At 35.3% G+C, this 18,602-nt stretch overlaps 1 protein-coding gene across 3 annotated transcripts in view; it reads left to right on the top strand.

Moving 5' to 3' along the window:
- Positions 1-18,602, top strand: part of CDKL4 (cyclin dependent kinase like 4) — a 58,619-nt gene that overhangs the window by 5,421 nt on the left and 34,596 nt on the right. For all 3 annotated transcript variants that reach the window (XM_031950388.1, XM_031950387.1, XM_023494998.2), the window contains 3 exons: positions 6,570-6,689; positions 13,730-13,948; positions 16,413-16,534. In XM_031950388.1, coding sequence (XP_031806248.1) covers positions 6,639-6,689; positions 13,730-13,948; positions 16,413-16,534 — 392 coding nt within the window. In that variant the 5' untranslated portion in view covers positions 6,570-6,638. The remainder of the gene's footprint in view (positions 1-6,569; positions 6,690-13,729; positions 13,949-16,412; positions 16,535-18,602) is intronic.

Raw genomic sequence — 18,602 nt, 5'->3', positions numbered from 1 at the left:
AACTACAAAATTTACAGAATTGATGTTAGGGGACAGAAGAATTAAACTCTTACGGTCATTTGAGATACTATGGTTGTGAAAATGGTTAACAATAATTGGAGAAAACTACCACCAATCTCTCTTGGTCTTTTTAAATTTTCTTTAATCAGAGGTGATAATTTAAACATACTCACCAAAAGAAAGAACAATTATATGTAATAGATAATGCCTTAAATATATTTTTAGATGGGAGATAATCGTTCAGCTATACAAATGTTCCTTCTCCTTCTCTACCAGAGAGAAGTCTAGGACTTTACCTGCCTTTTTATTAAGTATTTTTATCCTCTGTTTTTGTCTTATTTGGTTCAGGTTAACTATACAGGAAAATAATGGATGCCTTACTCAAGGTCTTTCTCAAGTATCCCCCCTCCTTTCCCCAACTTTATTTCTTTTTCTTCTTTCTTTAATTAATTTAACCCAATATTTACTAAGTGCCTCTTATTTAAAAGACATTCTTCTTACCTTAGAGGTATAGAAAAATAAGACAGAGTCCTTGCCTTCATGGGGATTAAAATTTATTAGAGGGGAAGAAGGGAAAAGTCATTGAGTTGTTTCTGGTTGTGGTATTTAATGTTTTCCTGACAAAAATATTGGAATAGTTGGCCATTTCCTTCTTCAGTTTATTTTACAGATGATTTTACATTTTAAAATGTGATTTTTCAGGTCCTGATTGTTTATAAAGTAGTTCTGCCTTTTTAAGCACTTTATAGCCACTGGGGAGACAGAGAAGCAACTACTTTATTTTGCTTCTAAATAATGACTTCCAAATAATTAGAATTGGCAATTGGGGTTAAGTGACTTGCCCAGGGTCACACAGCTAGGAAGTGTTAAGTCTGAGATCATATTTGAACTCAGGTCCTCCTGACTTTGGGGCTGGTGCTCTATCTATTGTGCCACCTAGCTGCCCCTGCCGTGGTACTTTTAAAATCCCCCTAACAGCTATACTCAGCTAGATGGTACAGTGGATAAAGTGCAGTGGAGTTAGGAAGACCCAAGTCTAATTCTGGCACTTACTAGCCATCTGATCCTGGGCAAATCACTTAATATCTATTTGCTTCAGTTTCCTCTACTGTAAAATGGACATAATTACAAAACCTCCCTTCACGGGTTGTTGCAAGGACTAAATAAGATAAAGAATGAAGAATGGATTAGTGCAGTGCTGTCATGTAGTAGGTGCTATATGTATATTTGTTTCCCCCCTTTCTATCTCTGATGAACTTTAGAGTGATTCATCTAATCTAGTTAAAACTCGAAGCCTAAGAAAATTCTAGAATGTATTTTAAAATGTAAAAATAGTTCTGTCTTTTACTTTATAACCACTGGGGAGACAGAGAAGCAAATACTTTATTTTTCTTCCAAATAATTAAAGCTTCCCAAATAGAAACGACTGCCTGCCACTAGTTCCCATCTCTAGAGATCTTTAAATGAAAATGTGATTGCCATGTTTCTGTGAGATTGTAAAAAGGATTCCCATTTTAACTGAGTCTGTGTAAATTGTCAGGTCAATGGATTTACTTTTCAAGTGGCAGATCAGCTATTTTGAGGGTGGTTTAATGGTCTTCAGTTTCTTAATCCTTACAGCAAAGGGTTTGAATGAGGTGATCATCCAATCTCCCTGTTCTCTAGGATTTCCTTTCTATGATTCACAGCCTAAAATCAGTGGGATTTGTCTTGATTTTCATAATACATTTAATGTAATTTTGATTGCTTATTGTACTTACAACATAATCATTAAAAAAATACCTGGGGGAAATATGGTTTGAGTCATACTTCTCTTAGATGAGAACAAACACAGCAAATCAGTGGGTGCACAAAGAAAAGATTGTAATGAGACAAACGGCACTATCATTTGCCAGACACTTCATTAACCAATCCAGAGAATGGTCGGAAACTTGAGTCTATCCTAGATAAAGCCAAGAGTGAGAGGGACCCGGGAGATCTACTGGAAACTAGAAATGCTCTTGGATCTTTTATTTTAATCATTCCCAAGCAAAAGGATCTTAGGAGGGATTTCAGGCCCAAGTCCAGTGGATCCACTTGGTGTGGGCCATCCCTGGGTCATTCCAGGTTCATCTACATCATTCCAGAACAGTCATAAAATGGGTCCCTTATTGTAGGTCTTCAAATTAGGGATGGCCCAAACCAGAGTAATGACCAATATCAAGGTAGGTATGAAAGGGAGCACAATAGCAATAATAGTAATTAACAACATGAATGTATTGCTATATGTCAGGAAGTAGATGTGGGTATAGCGCTGAGTTTGGAGTCAGGAAGACTCAGCTTTATTAGTTTAAATCTGACTTTGGACACCTACTAGTTCTGTGACTATGGGTGTTATTTAACCCTCTTTGCTTCACTTTACTCATCTGTAAAATAAGCTGGAGAAGAAAATAACACAGCATGCCAATATTTTCACCAAGAAAACCCCAAACAGGGTCACAAACAGTTGACTATGATTGCTTTTATTATCCCCGTTTTACAGATGAGAAAACGGGCAAGCAGAGCTTAAGTAATCTGATCAAGTTCACATAGCTATTGCTTGCTGATACAGAAATTAGAGTAGTCAGGACCCCCACCACAATAGTGAAGAAGATGACAATATGAAGTAATTTTCTCAATTAGGAGAAATAAAAAAGGACAATGACATGAAGTTTTTATCAACTAAATTTCAAGACAGATGGGGAAATATAAAACAAAATATGGGGAAGATATAAGGCTGACAGAAAAATGTTTCCTTCATTTCATTAACAGTAACATATTATACATTTAGTATTGTGTTCAATTCTGTGAAGATACAGTTTAAAGTCCAATTTGTGCCTGTGAGCAGTCTAGGTGGAGAAGCAGGACATATATATGTGTATATATATATATGTATATATGGAAAGTGAAATAGCAATTTAAGGTAATAAAAGGAACTTGTAAAAAAGTGATATTTATTGAAAGGAGCAATCAATTCCTGCCATATTATAGTTCCAGAGAAAAACCAGTTTTTTCTGTTGAATTTTAATGATTTCAGTTGTCAAAAAAGGAAATCTGTGCAGTTGAATGCTTTTCTTCTTGCTTTAGAAACTAGAATTCCTATTTTGCTCACGGGTTTTAATTTGCTGAAATCTGGTGTCTAAAAGCACTTATCCTTTCAGATCTTTTTAACTAAACTAAATTTTATTTTATGCTATTAATGCTTTCTTGTACCTTGCATTGTATTTAAATCTACAAGCAGGTTAAAATCCTTTTGGAAGTCAGTAGATCGTATGTGTGCATTATTATACACACGTACATATGTTAACCTAAATACTTCCGATTTAATTTGAAAAGAGCAGAAGGAATAAGTACTTTTCCTCGCCTGATTTTAGCAAATCAAAACCCTCAGGCAATAATTTTCTAACTGCTAAGACTAGGAGAAAAACATATAATTACTTTAATTTTCATTTTCTACCAACAGCAAACATATAATATCAATAAAAAGCTTTCTAGTTCTAAACTCAAACATGAATTAATTGTTTTATATATATATATATATATATATGAATTTGTAACAATTCATTTATTTATAAATATATATTATCTTATATCCTGGACTTTATAATTTTGCCTATCTGCCTAGATATTGCTCCTTGTATGAAATAGCATATTTATAATATATGCTTGGTATCCATATGCAGAAATTAAATGGAAGGAAAGATCTTGTATGGGCTGGTATGGTTAGAAAGTTCCAGGAAAAGACCTCTATATTTGGTCTTAAGGAATGCGTAAAGTTCCAGGAAAAGGGGTAAAAGGGACATTCTATTGGGGAAAGTAATTTGATAAAAAGCAAATAATTTAAGAGTACAGAATATTTGGGAAACAGTAAAGATGGTAGCCATGATGGGTTGGAGCAATTGTTAGGAAACAATGAGAACTAAGGTTGGAAAAATAAGTTAAAGTCATACTATGTCTTCTTACACTTCGTTCCCCTTCTCACATTCTATGATTCAGTTCCACTAACCAATTAGCTGGGTTTTTTTTTTGGGGGGGGGTTGTTTTTATATGCAAACAGCTGTCAATATCCTGACTCCCTCTATTTATATTTTTCCCTTCTCACCCCTAACTCTTATTTTCTTCAAAAGTCAGCTCAAAATCCATCTCCTATAGGAAAAGAGGGCTTTCCCAGTCATCTCCTCCCCCACCCAGGGAAGGAATTCTTCCCTCTAATATTACCTCTCATTTCCATTGTACATCTCTGTATTAACATGTTTACATGATTTAAATGATTTATATTTCCCTGATTTGAAGGTGATTTCCTTGAGGGGAGGGACTATGTCTGTACCTTTCTTTATATTCCTAATGATTAATAAGTACAGTGTAATGTTGCTCAGTCATTCAATCATGTCTGACTCTGTGACCCCATGTACCATAATACACCAGGCCCTGTACAATAAGAATTTAATAAATGTTTGTTGAGTGGCTGATTATGGAAGAATTAGGAGATTGAATCTGGACTATAGGTAACAGAATTACTGAACATTTTTGAGAAGGGGATGGCTTAACATGAAGAATGTAATGTTTCAGTGCAACATAATCCTAATCCTGGCAGCTCTGTCCTAGTATCAGTCAGAATCAGGAGTCATCCTCAGGCTTATGATTTATTCATTAGCTGTGGGCACAGAACAAGGAGTATGAAACAGGGCAGAAGCAAAACCTTTTTGTGCTACAAGGTCGGAGCTCACCAATTCTTTTTTTTTTCCTTTTCTTGGTGAATGTCCACTCTTTAGCACTCTGATCCTGCCCATTTGCCCAGACTTTAAGGAGTATTTAATTCTCTTAAGAATCATCTGCCATAAATGCCCCAGACTTTCATATATGTACATACAAGCCTAGTCCCAGTTGATTTCCATAAGCTAGCATAATTATCTGGCAGATTATTGCAGAATGATTGGAAAAACTTGATAGAGTAAGACCAATTTGGATGCTGTTGCTGTTTTCCAGGCAGAAAGGGATGTAGGTTTCAATTAGAACAGCTGCAATAAGAGCATATGGGAAGGGACAGAATCAAGGGATAGATTCAGTGGAAGAATGGAGCAAAAAAATAGTGACTTAGGAGAAATAAGGGAGAGGAAAAGAATCAGAGAGAGACACTGAGAGAAACAGAGACAGAAGGGGGAAGAGAGAGATGAAAAGGGAAAAGGAGATGAGAGATGAACAGGGAGAGGGAGGAATATGAAGAAGGAAAGAGAGACAGACAAATAGCAAGAGGGAAAGAAAGAAAAAGAAAGAGAAAAGAGTAATAGAGGAAGGGAGCGACAGACAGTGAAAGAGAGCAATCAAAGGTGCCTTGGAGGTTCATTACAATCCTTATATCTTCAATAAAATTTTTCTCCAAGGGTGTCTCCTTCATCTTGTATTTTCTCTGAGTGATTTCCCTGGGTAATCTCATTTATTGTCACAGTTTAACAATCAATGAATTCAAAATCTATGACTCTTGATTCTAACCACTTTCCTGAACCCAAAGCCTTAATCTCCTACTTCTTACTACTTTTCCAGCTTGGGTACACTTTACTCTTTCCTAAGCACTCCAGGACCTCTCTCTGTGATCCACACAGACCATCCCCCTGTGCCTAGAATATTCTTCTTTTTTTATCTCCACCTCTTATTTTTCCCTGCCTTCACATCCTTCCTTCTTCAGGGGACTTTTCCAGTGCCCCCAGCTGCTAGTGCCTTTTTCTTGCATATTACCTATCTCTACTCTGTCTATATTTTGTGTGTACTTGGTTAGTTTCATATTGTCTCCCTTATGAGACATAAGTTCTTTGAGTGCAGGGTTTTGTTTTTTGTTTTTGTTTTTGTTTTGGCTTTTTTCTTTTTATCCCCAGTACCCTGTTCCACACATAATAAGGGATTAATAAATACTTGCTGACCTACTTACATGACATCTCCACTCGCATATCCCATTGGTACTTCAAATTGAATGAGCACGAAATTTAGGCCAGTATTTTCTCAGTGTTTTCTTTATTTTCCATTTTTTACATTTCTATCTGTAGTACTTTAATCCATCCCATTTTTCTTGTTACTTTGTTCTATTAATTGCCCCTCTGTAACATTTCTCCCTTCCTTTCTACTCCCACTATTATCTGCCTAATTTGGGCCCTCAATAGTGCTCCTCCATCCCAGAATCAATTGAACTAGTTTACTTATAGATTTTCCCATTTCTCTTCTGTTCACATTCCTATAGTTACTTCTTAAGGTTGCCAGAATATTCTTTCTTATGGGTAGAAATGGTCATATCATTCAATGACAAAACCCTTGGTACCTTCCCTAATACCTCAGTGTATCAATTAACATTTATTAATCATCTACTATGATAGACACTTCCAGAATAAAGTTCAAACTCCTTCATTTTTGAACACTTAAATGGTAATGGGGAGTTCAATGCTTCATAAGCTAGCCTGTTGCATAACCAGTTCTTCAAAATTTCTCCCTTTTATCCTTTTTTTATTCTACCTCTCTATTTAAGTTCTCCTTTGTCTTTTTCTTACACTAATCTTCCATGGCAGTTCACCATCAGAATTAACAAGAGAGCTACCAACCAGAATGACAAAGGATTGAGAAGCTCATATCTAACAATGATGGAAGAGAAAGAGGACCTTGCAGTGACCAACAAAGAGGAGGTAAAGGTATGTGTATTGCCAGTGGTGCGTAATGACTTGTTAGTCTGGAAAATCTGGAAAAAGACATACACAAAAAGCACAGAAGGAGTTATAGAAAGAAAGAGGGTAATTTTGTTGCTCCTTTTTAAACATGTAAATTTTAAGATAACTTTTAAATAAGAAGTTTATGGTTTCTTTTTCTTAATTGTTCTTGTTTGTATATTTGAATATGTATAATTAAAAGTTGTATATGTCCAAAGTTCAGGCTAGTCTTCCTTCTGACAAGGAAGATAAAAAGCCTAGAAGAAAGCTGTATAATCTTCTGGTTATCCCATAAAATAAAATAAAAATTCCTTGAAAGAATAAAAGAAGAGATTCAAGGAGAAAACACAGAAAAAGAAGAAAAAAGAGAAGCTAGGTAAGGAATATGAAAGAATGTGACAAATAAGGAAGGAAGCGTAGGAAGGAAGGAAAAATAGGAAGGGATAGAAGGGAAAGGAAATGGGCCATTGAATACTTGGATCCATGCAACAAGGATGAGGTTCATCCCAGAGAAGGTGGAACTAGACCATCATGGAGAAAGGGGCTTTTTGGATCTTCAAAGAATGCTGATGAGGATTCCCAGGGAATACCAAGATAAGGATTATCCAATAGAATAGCAGGGACAAGTGGAATTGGCAGGTTATTACCTGTTGAGGAATGCCTAGGCAACTTTTTGCCAGTCTAATATAATCAACAGATAATTCTATCGCTTTCCTTGAAGTTAGATATCCAAGTTATGACAGAAAATCTGCTGAAATGACTTAAACCTGAGAGGACTATTTCTCAGTTCTAGTGATTCATGATGCAGACAAATGATATCATTGAAAGAAAGCAAGAAAGTAATACTAGAGATTTTAGAGGCCTGAATAAGAAACTGGAACTATTAGGTATACAAGTTAGGGTGCTATTTGATTTTAATCACTTCTATTGATTGGCAGTAAAGCTTTTAGAAGGAGAAAAAAAAGATGTGAGAGCTGATGTCTGAGTATAGATGGTGTCTAAGTATAGGATCTACATTTTTGGCTCACCACTTAAAATATCATTCTTGGCTAGTGATGTAGCACATTTCACAAGATCTGGTAAAAATATATTTATCTTGCAAATTTTATCAAGAAATTTTTAACTGAAAATATAAGAGGAAAGAAAACAACCCATAAATATCTGTTAAAACAGTTAACATAAAGGATAACAGTTATATCCTAGGAAGTCTTATCAATGAATCACAAGAAATGCTAACTAGAGAGACCCAACAATAAAACTTATGGCTTCAGATGTAGTCATACAACTGTGATTTTCGTGCTACCTTCCCCATCAGATCCCACTCAATGGTTAGGATTCCATAAGGATAACCCCTAGCTCCTGGCACTCTCTGGGCATATACTGCTAAAACTCTAGCTCATAGCTCTTCACCACCATTTCTACTTTTCAGCAGTCATACTGGGGACACAATTAGTTCAAAGCAAAGGCATTTACTGAATAGCATAGTTTTCATTTTTTAAAGTAGCAACAAATCATTCCCTATAAATCTTGGGCATATTCTTTCACAAATACGCAGAGTATTTGTGAACAGACGTAGATTATAAATTGAGGAATACATGTGGGAAACAAGAGCAACCAAGGTACCCATGAGAAGAGACAGCTTGGGTCTCTGATGTTGTAGGGCTACTCTTAATGACATTGGTCTTATGGTCTGTACCAGACACTATTTCCCTGGATGTTGCTCTACTGATTGTTGGTTGGCTTTGCTTGACTAGAGTCCTCAGTAGTTCTAGCCTCTGACTTAGTTCACATCTTCACCTGGAGTGTGACAGGTCTCTTTTAATAAGCTCATTTAAAAATAAATAAATAAATAAAGTTGCTATCCCTACCTAGGAACAGTGAAAGCCTCACTTGTTTTGTTTCCTTAGATTCTGGACTGAAGTCCACTTTCTATATCTATGAAGGCAAGAGAGTCTTAGCTCCTGGTGCCAAATTATATGGAATGAACAGCAAGGTCATTGCAAGTTGTTCCTCTTAACTTAACCTTTTTTTTGACATCTGATCCTCTACAATTAGAAACTTCACTTAAACTCATGCTGATAGTCTGATTCTTTTTGTACAGCAAAATAACGGTTTGGTCATGTATACTTATTGTGTATCTAATTTATATTTTAATATATTTAACATCTACTGGTCATCCTGCCATCTGGGGGAGGGGGTGGAGGGTAAGAGGTGAAAAATTGGAACAAGAGGTTTGGCAATTGTTAATGCTATAAAGTTACCCATACATATAACCTGTAAATAAAAGGCTATTAAATAAAAAAAAATGATTGGGGGATAAACATTTTAATAAGATGAATAAAAAGTCTTCAATTAAAAAAAATAAAATAAATAAAATAAAATAAACTCATGCTGATTATAGACAATTTCCAAATCTGGATCTCTGCAAATTAGGCCAGACTATGGCCATTTACTCAATAATTACCCAACATTACCAAGTTTCAAGGTTGTACAGTTTTTAAACTCTGGGTTTCCCTCACTCACTTATATACATGGGAAGACTGAGAAACAATTTATGTAGTATATGGGAAGAGGGGAAGAAAAGGAATGGGAATGCTGGTCTCTCTCGGTTGATTGCTATGCCCCATTCCCAACTTTTTCATACGCAAATGTGGCAAATTGTAAATGGAACCACTCAGATAAAGGCATCAGACTTGGGAAATTAATAAGGTAAATCAATAAGGACTAGTATTTCTATAGTGCTTAACAAATATTATCTCATTTTATTTAGTTATACAACAATCCTGGGAGGTAGATGCCATTATTATTCCCACTTTACAGATGAAGAAATTGAAAGAGATTTGTCCAGGGTCACATAGCTAGAAGTTAGATTTGAACTCATGTCTTCCTGACTATTCATTGAATGCAAGAAAGCAAATTCATAGGAATTATTGAGAAAACTTCTGACTAGGATATAGTTTCTTCAAAAGATACAACAGAACAAGTAAAACAACCATAAATAGTCAGAAGATATACTCAGGGGAAGAAATTTAGGAACTGGAGTCAGGAAGCATGATAGAGAGTATTTGAATAAGGATTAAAGTGGGATGTTGTTATGGGAGTATCTTGTAGTTCACCTAGACAGAGTGGAAGAAAAAAAGGCCATTTTGGGAAGCAGATCCTCAACCTGGCAGAAGCATACTATAGTGAGGGATAGGGAGCCTTAATTATTCAGACATCTGCTCGATTTCCCCCACTGCCAAAGTACCTGATAAATGTTTAGCTGTCTTAAATATCATTTCAGATCTCAAAATTGGAATGAGTAACTAAGAGAGCACACTATTGGAAATAATTTTGACCAATAAAGATCTGGTTGATAAAGTAGACATTATGGAAGCAAGTTTTGGGAGAATGAGATCACTCCAAATAAGAATTAAATAGAGGACAGGAATGAAGCTCAGCAATGGAGTTTTGGGAAAGGTAAATACTGAGATTTAGTGAACTACAATTTTGTAATGGAAGGAAACTTTAAAGAATGAAATTCTAATAAAACAAACTCAAACACTTCCAATGATGATGAAAAGGGGGAACTATTTAAAGAGATCAAGAAGGAGAAGACAGGAAACTAATAAAACACTTTTTAACACAACTTTCTTTCAATTTCAATAAATTTTTCAACAAATATTTGTTAAATGTCTATTATATGAAAGGCGGTATGCAATTTAAATATACAAAGACAATATAAAGATTTCCCACTAAGGGGCTACCTACTATTTAGGAATAGAACATGTATACAAATAAGCAAACACTAGACATTTGGAGGAGGGAACAGGCGCCAACTTCTGAGGAGAATCAGGGAAGGAAGATTTCACAAAAATGGTGGCAAAATACAAGCTTACATTCTTCTAACTCTCTCCTGCCCCCCAAACTCTTATACCTTCTCTTTGGTTCCTGGAGTTTTTCACATGACAATGATGGGAGAATGTACTCCAGCAAAAGACAATGTCCCTGGTAGCAACCCAGGATCTAAATGGGCCCCAGGGAGGAGCAAGCTGACCCTATAGAATTATCTCGTATAGACAGAGCTATCCCAGACTGATTCCCACTATTATCTTATACAATCTGGAGGTTAAGTTATAGACATCAATTCCCAAGGCTATCTTGTATAAACTGGACAACCATGTCCACCAGGAGATTTATTGGCATACACAATTAGCATAGTTAGTATACCTTGTTCTGCATCCTTTCCCAATAAAAGGACCCACCTTTTTCCTTTGTAAATTGCAAGTTCACTAGGAACTTTGGCCCTTTGTTAAAGCCTCATAATAAAGTGTTGTCCCTTGACCTGGAAGATGTTTGAGTCTATAAATTCGTTGCAAATGACTCTCCACCTTCCTGACCTGTACCTTATCATGACTTGTTGGACCTTATCAACTATATATCCTCTTAATATACAAGGAATATATTAGATTTAGCATAGGAGTTGGAGTCAGGAAAAATCAGGTTCAAATCTGACCTCAGAGACGATGTTAACTGTGTGACATAATAAATCTTGTAACCTCTCTATGCCCCTGTTTCCTCATCTGTAAAATGAGAAGAGTGAACCTGATGGCTTCTAAAGGGTCTTCCAGTGCTAAAAACTATGATTCCTAATTTTTTTTTGGTTCTTAAATATATTTATTTTTCTCAAATTACATTTAAAACAATTTTAATTTTGTTTTTAAAACTTTGAGTTCCAAATTCTCTTTTATTCCTATCCCCATTTCCAACCCCATTAAGAAAGCATATATGAAATTATAGAAAATATTTTCATAAAAGTCATGTTGTGAAAGAAAACACAGATTAGCTCCCCTAAAAAAAATCTTCAAAAAAAAAGTAAAAAAAAAAAAAAAAGAGAGAAAGAAGAAGAAAGAGAAAGAGAGAGGGGGAGGAGGGGAGAGAGAGAGAAGCAGGGAGGGAGGGAGGGAGGGAAGAAGAGAGGAAGGGAGGGGGGAAGAGAAAGAGAATGCTTCAAAGTGTATTCAGACACAATCAATTCTTTCTCTGGGTATGGACATAAATTCCCTGTTTTGCAGATGAGGACTTGGGCTGAGAGGCTAAGTAATTTACCCAGGATTGCCCAGTTTCGAAGAGTATAAGGCAGGAACCAAAGTCAGGTCTTCCTGAAACTAAGTTCCATACTCTAACCACTGTACTACCTAACGTATTTATGTGTGTGTGTGTGTGTGTGTGTGTGTGTGTGTGTGTCCTTTTGGCTCCCAGTACAATTTTTTTTCCCCTTTCATTAAGAAAAAACATTTAGGTTGGCATTTCTGTACTCACACTGATTTTGAAGATTTGTAAATTATTTAAATTCTCTAGCACACTTCTTACCCTTACTCTTCACTCTCAATGGTTCAGAGGACCAGACTCAAGATGGAGAGAAGTGGAATTGGGAAGAATAGGAAGTGTCCAATTTTTAGGTTAAAAGGTTTTAAAGGATAAGGATCTTTCTGTGAAGTCCAATAAAACCGGGCAACAAGTAAAAATAACTATATATACCATCAATTTCTTTTCTTTTTAAATATTTTATAATACCTTTTTATTTTTCAAAATACATGTAAAATATAGTTTTCAACATTCACCCTCGAAAAACCCTGTCTTCCAAACTTTTCTACCTCTTTCCCTTCCTTTCCCTAGACACCAAGTAATTCAATATAGGTTAAAAATGTGCAGTTCTTCTAAACATATTTCCACATTTATCATTCCACACAAGAAGAATCAAATCAATAATGAGAAAGGAAAAAAAAAGCAAACAACATCAACAACAACAAAGGTGAAAATGCTAAGTTGTGATCCACATTCAGTTTCCATTCTTCCTGGATGTGGATGGGTCTTTCCATCACAAGTCTATTAAGAATTTCCTTGAGTCATCTCAATGTTGAAAAGAGCCAAGTCCATCTCACTTGATCATCACATAATCTTACTGTTGCCATGTATAGATCTCCTGGTTCTGCTCATTTCATTTAGCATCAGTTCTTGGTAAGTCTCTCCAGACCTTTCTAAAATCATCTGCTGATCATTTCTTATAGAACAATAGTATTCTATTACATTTATATAAACCACATCTTATTCAGCCACTCCCCAATTGATGGGTTTCCACTCAGTTTCCAGTTCCTTCCCAATACAAAAAGGGCTGCTACAAACATTTTTGCACATGTGGGTCCTTTTCCTTTTTTAATGATGTCTTTGGGTTACAGATCCAGTACAGATACTGCCGGATCAAAGGATATACACAGTTTGATAGATCTTTGGTTATAGTTTAAATTGCTCTCCAGAATGACTGGATGAGTTCACAACACCACCAACAATGTATTAGTGTTTCAGCTTTTCCTCATACCCTCCAATATTTATCATTATCTTTTCCTATAATCTTGGCCAATCTGATGGGTGAGGAATGGTCTTAATTTGTCTTTTTCTAATCAATAGTGATTTAGTGCATTTTTTCATATGACTAAGAAATGATTTTAATTTCTTCATCTGAAAATTGTTCATATCCTTTGTGTGTACTATTAATTTTTTAAAATGCAATGTGAATACAAATATAAAACTGCAATGTTTTAAAATGAATAGATTGGGATAATTCTTTGACATTGGCATTCAGTTTATGTAAAAATTGTGAAGATACTGTCACATAAAACTAAAATTTATTTTTTTTTTATTTAATAGCCTTTTATTTACAGGATATATACATGGGTAACTTTACAGCATTAACAATTGCCAAACCTCTTGTTCCAATTTTTCACCTCTTACCCCCCCACCCCCTCCCCTAAATGGCAGGATGACCAGTAGATGTTAAATATATTAAAATATAACTTAGATACACAATAAGTATACATGACCAAAACATTATTTTGCTGTACAAAAAGAATCAGACTCTGAATTATTGTACAATTAGCTTGTGAAGGAAATCAAAGATGCAGGTGTGCATAAATATAGGGATTGGGAATTCAATGTAATGGTTATAAAACTAAAATTTAAAGAAAATATCAAAATTTATTTTTTAGGTGCAGCATAATCCACCAACACGTACTACTTTAGTTCATAATTCAAATATAATGGAAAAATATGAAAAACTTGGTAAAATTGGAGAAGGATCTTATGGTGTTGTATTCAAGTGCAGAAATAAAAGCTCCGGACAAGTTGTGGCCATTAAAAAATTTGTGGAATCTGAGGATGATCCCATTGTTAAGAAAATAGCATTAAGAGAAATACGTTTATTGAAGGTAAGCAACTTTAAGTGTTCCAGAAGGTCACGAAATTTCAGTGCAGTTTACATGCACAGTGTAGTAAGTTGTTGAGTCTTGGAAATCCTTCTGTTAGTCATATATTTTCACCGTATAGTAGTTTTCAATCATACATTCAGAGAAGCTTCATGGCATAATAGATGGGAGTGCTGGCCTTGGGGTAAAGAAGAGCAAGATTCAAATCCTGCCTCTGACACTAATTGGCTGTGTGATTTTATACACACACAAACATATGTATGTATATGTAAATATATGTTTGCACATATGTATGTATATAGATATATACATATACATTTGTTCTAATGGGATTTAACTTGTTTGGATTCATATAATTTAGAAGTACTGAACATAAACTTTTTAAAATTTGATCATTCAGTTTTAGAATAGGAAAGAGCCCTAGAGATAACCTAATACAACTTTTTTATTTACAGATGAGGAAACTGAGGCCCAGAGAAATGAAATTATTTTTGCATGGTCTTATTGCTGGGTCTAGAACACCTTTTTTTTTTTTTTTTCCTGAGTCCCAAGGCAGTGCCCTTTCTATTATACGTTGCTTCTCTGGTCCAATCTATACATGTTATGAAGTATGATTCTCTGTCAGCCAGATCTTTAGCTTCTGGGTCAACAATAACTATTAAATTGTGGAAATATATATAGAAGAATTGCACATATTTAATATATTGGATTGGATTACTTGCCATCTAAGGGAGGGAGTGGGGAGAAGGGAAGGAAAAAAAAAATTGGAACATAAGGTTTCGCAAGGGTGAATGTTGAAAATTAACTATGTATATGTTTTGAAAATGAAAAGCTTTATAAAAACAATAACTACTAAATATGCTAATATGACTATTAAATTAAAGAACTAAACAACTTTGCTGTTTTTTTTAAAAACTAAACTCATAAAACAATGTTATTAATCACATTCCTTAATGATTCTTCTCTTCTTAAAAGATTCAATCCCAGCAGATTCTATTGAATATATTGAGTTAATATTTAAAATATTTATTTTAATTTTACATTTAATATTTAAACATTTATTTAAATTTTAATATTTTGATATCAAATATTTAAATATTACATATTTAAAATAAGATTTTGTTTGCACATAATTTTTTAGCTAAGAAGTCTATTTGTAAAACACCATACTGTGGTGTTATACTTAATTTAAAAAAATTATGCAGTGGGTACCATTTGGTGCACAGCTTCCTATGGCTCCCTTGAAAGATGTTCTTTGGCTTTGATCCTTTCTAGGGGTGTGGAATGAGGCCTTCTGATTCCAGCTCTGTGCTTTCTACCATTGTCATTAATTCAAACTCAGCTCCCACAGCTCCCTATCCATTAAAGACCTTTCCTGGAGCTGTCAAAAGGAAGAGATGGCAAAGAAATGTCTGGACTCTTGCTGTCTGTAGTCATCTTAACTTTGTGCCATGTGTTTGGATTCTGCACATTTTTCTGGATCCCCAAGTCTGAATGAGCTACTTCTTCCTAGAATTGGAAACTATTTAAATTGTCTAATTATTGTATTCTTTATATCCAGTACTTTTCTATCAGTTTTTTATCTCTCCTGTTGTCTGTCTCTTTTAGCCAGGAGCCTTCTAGTCATCAGGCACACTCACATGTCCCCGAATGGTTTTAACCCATATTAAAAAAGTGATTCCCTATTACTGTTCTGTAAGAAATGACCAACAGGATGATTTCAGAAAGGCCTGGAGAGACTTACACGAACTGATGCTAAGTGAAATGAGCAGGACCAGGAGATCATTATATACTTCAACAACAATACTAGATGATGACCAGTCCTGATAGATCAGGCCATCCTCAGCAACGAGATCAACCAAATCATTTCTAATGGAGCAGTAATGAACTAAACTAGCTATACCCAGAAAAAGAACTCTGGGAGATGACTAAAAACCATTACATTGAATTCCCAATCCCTATATTTATGCACACCTGCATTTTTGATTTCCTTCACAAGCTAATTGTACAATAATTCAGAGTCTGATTCTTTTTGTACAGCAAAATAATGTTTTGGTCATGTATACTTATTGTGTATCTAAGTTATATTTTAATATATTTAACATCTACTGGTCATCCTGCCATTTAGGGGAGGGGGTTGGGGGGGGGGTAAGAGGTGAAAAATTGGAACAAGAGGTTTGGCAATTGTTAATGCTGTAAAGTTACCCATGTATATATCCTGTAAATTAAAGGCTATTAAATAAAAAAAAAAAAAGTGATTCCTACATTAAGTGGAAAATTAATCCCAATATCTTTTCAAATTCCTTCTAACTCCAAGGGTCTCTGAATCTTATTTAGAGAAGGCTATATAGAAACTATTGTATCTCAATGATCAGGAGAGTCAGAGAATGTTTAACAGGATAAGGGGCGTGTAAGAGATAATGTACTCAGAATAAACCACCAGATAATGATTTTGGTTCTTTTTCAGCAACTAAAGCATGCTAACCTTGTGAACCTCATTGAAGTGTTCCGAAGAAAGCGGAAAATGCACTTGGTTTTTGAATACTGTGATCATACACTTTTGAATGAGCTGGAGAGAAATCCAAATGGGTGAGTAACCTGCAAGCTTAAAGCCTACAGGGCCAAATTTCTTTAGTTAGATGTTGATTGAAGATGGCTTTCTTTTTCTCCATCCTGCACCTCCTCTTCCAATCACAAGAAAAAGTCTCAAAGAATAAAAATTAGGGGAAGGAGAACTGACCCTGGAACTAGGAAAATTTGGATTTAAGCCCCACCAGTGACACATGCTGCATAACTTTAGTCTTATGCTAGGTGATTTTTTAAGAGTCAAATTGTAGAGAAGGATATTTTAACTCTCATTGACAAAGGAAATTCCTTACCAAGAGCTCCCTCCTCAATGAATTTACAGGTCCAATCCTCCTCTCTATCCTTAACATGTAGGAAAACAAATCTGCTTATGAAAAGAAATCATATTATGCATAATAAAGCTAGATATAAATGTTTTTGGATTGTCAACATCTTGCCCTTCACTATTAAAGAGGGTAATTACAATAATTATTTATATGGGACAGCTGGGTAGCATAATGGATAGAATACCAGACGTAGACTGAGGAATACTCATTTTCCTAGCTTTGGACACTTACTACTAGTGTGACTTTGAACAAATCATTTAACCCTATTTGCCTCAGTGTCCTCATTTGTCAAATGAACTGGAGGAAGAAAAGGCAAACCACTCCTGTGTCTTTGCCAAGAAAACCCCAAATGCTGTCACAGCGTCAGACATGACCAAAATGACTGAACAAACAATATTTATATAATGCTTAGTTTGTGCCAGGTATTATGCTAAGCACTTTATAATTATTATCTCATTTGCTCCTCACAACAACCTTGGGAATTAGATGTATTATTATCCACATTTTACAGATAAGAAAACTGAGGCAGAGGTTAAGTGACTTACCCAAGATCACACAGAGCTAGTAAGTATCTCAGGCTTAATTTGAATTCAGTTTTTCATGACCACAGACCTAGTACTCTAGCTACTACTGTACTGTTGAACTGCCTCTTAATAATAATATTATTATTTAAAAAGAATTCATATGTAACTTAAAATAGCTTAACATTATAGATCTGTATCCACTCTTTCATAATTCTTGAGCCCCTATCAATGTATTTATCTTTTCTAGTCAGCCAGAAAACACAATTAATTTAAAGCAAAGCATAGTAAGAAAAGTAGTGAAGAAAGGTCTCAATTCTTCCCCACCCAAGTCCAGGATACCTATGTCATCATTGGGAAGAACGACACATGGTGGGAATGTGTGGAGAGGCACATATGTAGTGAACATTTGTGATCCATGAACATGTATAAAGGGGAAACTCATACTTTCCAGCATTATGAGGCACCTGCCTTCTTGCTGTCATGCAGTTTCATCTTGCCTATAATCTCTGCCAAATGATGCATAGCTTCTGCTGGACATTTTTCACCGCTGATCTCATACTGCAATCACTGCCAATCTCTAATGGGTAGGTAGGGGTAGAGTTATTCCCTGCTTCCCTCTTCTCAAGTCAGGTGCTAATTCATTGGAAGAGCGGATTCTGCTGTGGTGCATTTGAAGTCCCAAAATTTTCTTGCTAAGGTTCCTTAAGAGAAAAAAGAAAGTGGAAACTTTAGCATACCCAATTGTCTCACCAGAGAACAAAGGAGTTTCTGGAGGATGGGGAAGAAAGGGAAACTTTTCCTTTTTAATGTTTTTTCCATCTCTGAGCCTTGTCTGGAATGGACATTTCTCTTCCAGAAGGAAAAAATACCAAACTCTTAATGCAGATAAGTTAAACCCTCAAGTTTAAGTCTATTTTTAAAATAAAAACTCTATTTCTTAGTCAAAATAGAAAGGAAACAAATCTCTGAGCAAGGAAGACCTAATTCAAGTTCTTCCCTTTACATATAGTGGCAGTGTGACCCTGGGTAGGTAATCACCTTAGGACTCTAGGCAAGTCTCTAAGCTTATAAGTTGAGAAGAGGCTGATGTGCATTTTCTCAAGAGAACAGAGATTACTCACCAAGGAGTTGCTTATAATAGATCTATGCCCTATCCGTTTCCCTGTATCTCAGTCACTGAAAACAGTGTCTCTTTTAGAGACTTCTCTTTGATAGAAGATG

This window comes from Sarcophilus harrisii, chromosome 2, assembly GCF_902635505.1.
Source record: "Sarcophilus harrisii chromosome 2, mSarHar1.11, whole genome shotgun sequence".
In the NCBI taxonomy this organism is placed as follows: Eukaryota; Metazoa; Chordata; class Mammalia; order Dasyuromorphia; family Dasyuridae; genus Sarcophilus; species Sarcophilus harrisii.
The sequence above is the reverse complement of the archived record's forward strand: the minus strand, read 5'-3'. Positions and strand labels throughout refer to the sequence as shown.